Source organism: Solanum dulcamara, chromosome 3 (assembly GCF_947179165.1).
Source record: "Solanum dulcamara chromosome 3, daSolDulc1.2, whole genome shotgun sequence".
NCBI lineage: Eukaryota > Viridiplantae > Streptophyta > Magnoliopsida > Solanales > Solanaceae > Solanum > Solanum dulcamara.
Window position 1 is genome coordinate 76,175,071 of NC_077239.1, and position 5,252 is coordinate 76,180,322.

Consider the following 5,252-nt stretch of genomic DNA (forward strand, 5'->3'; position numbering starts at 1 on the left):
ATAATACTATCTTTATTAATTGATATTTAATATTAAGTCTTGAAAAATTATTTAAAAAATTGATAATTAATATTAAGAATAAAATAATTACATTTTTTTAATATATTAAAAATAACAAATAAAAATAAATTTATTTTTGAAGTGGTGAACAAGTAAATGTAAATAGAGTGAATCCTTATGTAAAAATAAATAGAGGAACAATTCATTATCTACCAAATTTGAACTATATATGCATTACTAACCTTCCTAAATTAACTTTCAATGTTTTTTTTTCATTTGATATTTGATAAATATATTAATATTTGATTAAATTTAAATTTAGAAAAACTTCATATTAAATGTAGAATATTTTTTAATAAAAATAATTTTATATCAAAGAAAGAAGTATTTGCAACTTTACATCAACGAGTTAAATTGATTTGTTTGTCCTTAATGTAAAGATCAATTATGGGGAAAGTATTTCCCCCCCCCCCCCCCCCCTCTAGTTGAAATATAGAAACTTCCTAAATCCTCTCCGCAGACAAAAACACACGTGCCAGAAAACATCTCGTCCACGTCATCATCTCGTACTGTTTCCTCTTAACCTTAACTTTATCATCACCACCAAACCCCCTAAAAAGTTTTGTCCCCTTCCCCAATTCTCCCTTTCAAATTTTTCTAGGGTTTCCTATTTCCAATAATTCAACTATGGGTTCACTCGCCGATCCCGGCGAACTCGACTCGGTGGAGCCGCCGCCGTCGCAGCCGAGTTTCGATGAGTTCCAGCGACAAACTTCTCTAATGACAAGTTGCACACTTCTCTGGAAGGAACTTTCCGATCATTTCACTTCTCTTGAACAAGACATCCTCAAAAAGTCGGAAGCTTTGAAAGCGAAAATCCAAACCTTGGATACCGAAACCAAAGCATCTCTCGAAGTTCTCGAACAACGCGAGACTTCAATGAATGTTTCGCTTTCAATTGCTTTACAGAAGGTTTCTGAGAACAAAAAAGCTGCTATTTTAGCTTTGGATGAGTGTGTAGAACAACCAGAAGTAGATGATTCTACTGGATTATTGTTAAAATTGAAGAGTTTTTGTGTTAAGATGGATTCTAGAAGTTTCTGGAACTTTCTGACGGCGAAGAAGAAGGATTTGGACTCACTGAGGGTTGAAATCCCGAAAGCGTTGGGAGAATGTGTGGATCCGCCCAGGTTTGTGTTGGAATCGATATCGGAGGTGTTTCCGGAGGATAAAAGGGTAGAGAAGAATGAAAGGAACAATGATTTGGGATGGGCTTGTGTTTTGATGTTGGAATCATTGATTCCAGTGATGATGGATCCTGTTTTGGGGAATGAGAGGAAATTGGTGACTCCAAGTGTGAAAGATAAGGCTAATGAGATAGCGGAGATTTGGAAGAGGAGTTTGGATGAAAGAGGTGGGATTGAGAATGTGCAGACACCAGATGTGCATACTTTCTTGCAGCATTTGGTGACTTTTGGAGTTGTGAAGGATGAGGACTTTGATTTGTATAGGAAACTTGTTGTTGGGTCTGCTTGGAGGAAACAGATGCCTAAACTGGCTATCTCTCTTGGTCTTGGTGATAAAATGCCTGGTAACTTTTTGTGTTTATGTTATACCATGTTGTTTATATTGTTGTTTTGGCTTAAATAATAGGAGTAATTTGTCTTCCATGGTGAAATGAGTCTAAATTAAGAAAAGTGGCTTGGGATTTAGTGGTAGTTTTTGTTGTCATTGGTCTTCTGTTCTGAGTAAGTTTGCAGTTGAAAAGGTCTTGTTAATTAGGAATTTTTTTGCCTAGTAGCTTTGATTGAGTGACCATGTAGTGCAATATTGTCATTTTGCCCTTCTTTTTCCATTTCTTGAGCCGGGATTCCTTATGGGGTGTTTTCTCAAAGCCAAATTAGGCTTCTTCTTACTGAGATCTACTGTTGGTATTAGGAAATCTTACTTTATAAGGTCCATTATCAGACCGGAGAAGTGGGTCCTTGCAAGGGAACTTTTGTATTTGTTTGAATGGTGGAGCAGCTTCTGAGGTGTCTCCTAGCTAGTCATGGGAATGGTCTTTTAATTTATGCTAATATTTTTTTCACCCTTCCATTTTATGTTAATATGTTCAGCTAAACTGTTGTAATCTGGGAGCATTCTTACTTGTGTGGTGGAGTAGATTAGGAGCTTTATGAGATAGATCTTATCTTCTCTACTGATGAGAGTCCCATTTGGTAGTTAGCTGTTCCGTCATGGTTGGCTGTCTCCTTGTCGTGGAAACCTTGCATGGTGACTTTCAATTTCTTTGTTTGTGGTTGAGCTCGAATTCTGTATTTTCAAAATAGATATCTAAAGCATGTGTACTGAGATCCAGCCTTTTCTCCTCTGATCTTCATTACAATATAAAAACATGCATTCCTCTTGCTTCTTCTGTGGAAGCGCAATGCCTAATCCTTTGACTATCAGTAGCATTGTCAGACCACAAGCTAAATATGTTAAGTAACCAATTTTTTTGTACCAGTTGATCTAAGATTGGTTATAACATTGATTGATAACGGGCTCAGTTGTCTTGTCCTAGAACAGTATCAATGGCTACTTGATTTAAATATTTTAATTAGCTCCATCATATTTGAAGGGTTTTTTAGTTATTTGAACTGGGTTTGGTTTCTTATTTTGGGATTTTTAGAAACAAATTATGTCTTTTAAATAGAGGCATAGTTGATGAAAACGAAGCAAAGCAAAGCGAAGCAAGGCACTAGACTAGTCACATGCCTTAAATTTCTTTCTATAGTTCTATTTGTAAAGTATGGTGCATCAAATATTATTCTGTAGTCCTCCATTTTTGTATTAAACTGTTGAAAGGAACACAATGAGAACATGTCGAGAGCAGGATCTAAGGTAGTATTTCTGGGCAAGTAAATTGTGCTTATGCGCATGAAACCTGCTTTTGGGATCTCCAGAGCATCCCTCTTTTTTCCGATCTAGATGCTTTCATATTTATATGACATCTTAATGGGGTTTGTTTGGCTGTAGGTATGTGGTGCAGTAATAGGTTTGAGGATTGTCACGGCACCTTATATGCTTACAGTTTCATTTTTTTTCTCTGTTACTCCAAGAAATGATTCTTGGTATGTAATCATACTGTTTTTTTTTGTCTGCAGAGATGATTGAAGAATTGATCAGCCGGGGACAGCAAGTTGATGCCGTACATTTCACTTATGAAGTTGGACTTGCAGATAAGTTCCCACCTGTTCCTCTTCTGAAAGCTTTTCTAAAAGATGCGAAAAAGGCTGCTGCTGCAATCCTGGAAGATCCGAATAATTTTGGTCGAGCTGCGGTATCATCCAATTCCTTTTCTCCTTTTATATATATATATATATATATATATCATCTAGTTATCATGTATCTTGCTTAAATCATTTTCCAGATTGTTTCTTTATCTACAATAGTGGTAACTGGCTATGTTTGTCTCTGACTCTTTCTTCTATCCTCTCGCTGCCTACAGTGCTATTAGGTTCAGTCATGATTTCTTTACCTTTTTTGGAAAAATATTTGGTTCTCAGCTTTACCAAGCCTTGCATACTTCCTATGGAAGAGATCTTAGCTCCTGTTGCAGCATGTCTGTCCTGATATGCGATATGTGTGATGCCATTGAGCTCTAAGCTCAAAGGTTCTTATGAAACTTTAGTGATGTTGTGGTGTATGTCTTTCCGGTGTATTTAAGTTTATAACGACAAAAGAAACATGCGGGTTATTTATGGATGATAAGGCACTATTTTGTTATTCGAATCACTTATTAGTTGCTATTCCATGTTTAACAGCATTTTGCTGCTAAAAAAGAGCAATCAGCAATTCGTTCTGTTCTCAAGTGCATTGAAGAATACAAGCTTGAAGCTGAATTTCCACCGGACAACCTTAAGAAGCAGCTTGAGCAATTGGAGAAGCCCAAGAATGAGAAGAAGAGGCCAGCTGCTGTACCAGCAAACAAAAGAACGAGAGCCAGTAATGGAGGTCCTATGCCTCCTGCTAAGGCAGGCCGTTCGACAAATGCATATGTTTCATCTTTCCCTGTAGCTCCAGCGTTTGTTAGGTCTCCACCACACACCCAATACCCTCAAGCAGTTCCAGCATATGCCTCACCACCAGCCATCTACGGTAGCAGGAGCCCGCCTTACCCTTACTCCCCTGAAGCTGCCCCATATCCAGGCACCCCAGTGAACTACTCTCCATACGGAGGCTACTGCAATGGAATGGCCCCAGCTTACCAGCAAGCTTACTACCGATAGGCATAACATGAATCTAAACTGGTGACAACTGATATGATGACCCAATCTAAATTTCTTTCTTTATATGGCTTGTAATCAGTAATCACTAACCTTTAATGGTAGCTTTATGTGTGTGTTAATTCCTAATTCTGACTTTTATCCTGTTGTTTTGCTCTGCAATACTGCAGGTTGTATTTCTGATGTTAATTGAATGTGTAGTATTAGGTGGTTGTGAAAAGTAATCGATATGCTTAACACATGACTATTTGGTGTTTGCGGGAATGACTGGTGAATTTGTTTCGTGTCCTAAGGTTATTTGTTCTGTGTCTGAATTTGTCCGTTGCTGTCCGATGATAATATCTGATTAACAAAAAGTTTTGAGGTCTTTTCATAGTTTCTATGTTGGATAGATTGGTTTGTTATTGCCTCTTTTTTCTGAATCTTATTTGCTAGTTGCCTTTCCAAATTTCCAAATATTTCTTGAACAATATCCCCAAATATAGCGTTTAAGAACTTTATGCTTGATTATTTCTGACTTAATGATTCGGTTAGCCTGATCATTTCCATCTTAATAACTTTTCTATATTCAACCCGATGAGAAGAATGAGATCACTTATGAACTCGTTGAGAATAATTAATAATGATCGATTGATATTGCTTCGTTGACTGGAATGCTTGGAAAGTTTGAAACATGGGAAATATGTTGTAAGTCGGGATGATTATCTCGGGTTTACTACGAGCATCCATGTGAAAGGAAAATATCATCTAATAAAAAAACTTGACAAAGAGCTCAACTCCTCCAATATCTTAATTCAAAACCACAATGATCAGTCCATGGCTTGATTCGAATCTGTGACATGTGTTTAATTCATACATCACGTGTTGGGCTCTTAACGACCAAAGCTACTGTGGTGAACATAGTTTTATTATTATTTTGTATGTGTCAGATATAAAATTCACTTATAGGATTTACAATTGAAACTTATAAGCTTTCATAATGGT

At 36.8% G+C, this 5,252-nt stretch overlaps 1 protein-coding gene across 1 annotated transcript; it reads left to right on the forward strand.

Annotated features, from left to right (window-relative positions):
- Positions 1 to 606: 606 nt before the first annotated feature.
- Positions 607 to 4,512, forward strand: LOC129883008 (FRIGIDA-like protein 4a). The gene is made up of 3 exons (XM_055957545.1): positions 607 to 1,591; positions 3,147 to 3,322; positions 3,807 to 4,512. The coding sequence occupies exons 1-3, from the start codon at positions 688 to 690 to the stop codon at positions 4,269 to 4,271; spliced, it is 1,545 nt and encodes a 514-aa protein (XP_055813520.1). The 5' UTR covers positions 607 to 687; the 3' UTR covers positions 4,272 to 4,512.
- The last annotated feature ends 740 nt before the right edge of the window (positions 4,513 to 5,252 follow it).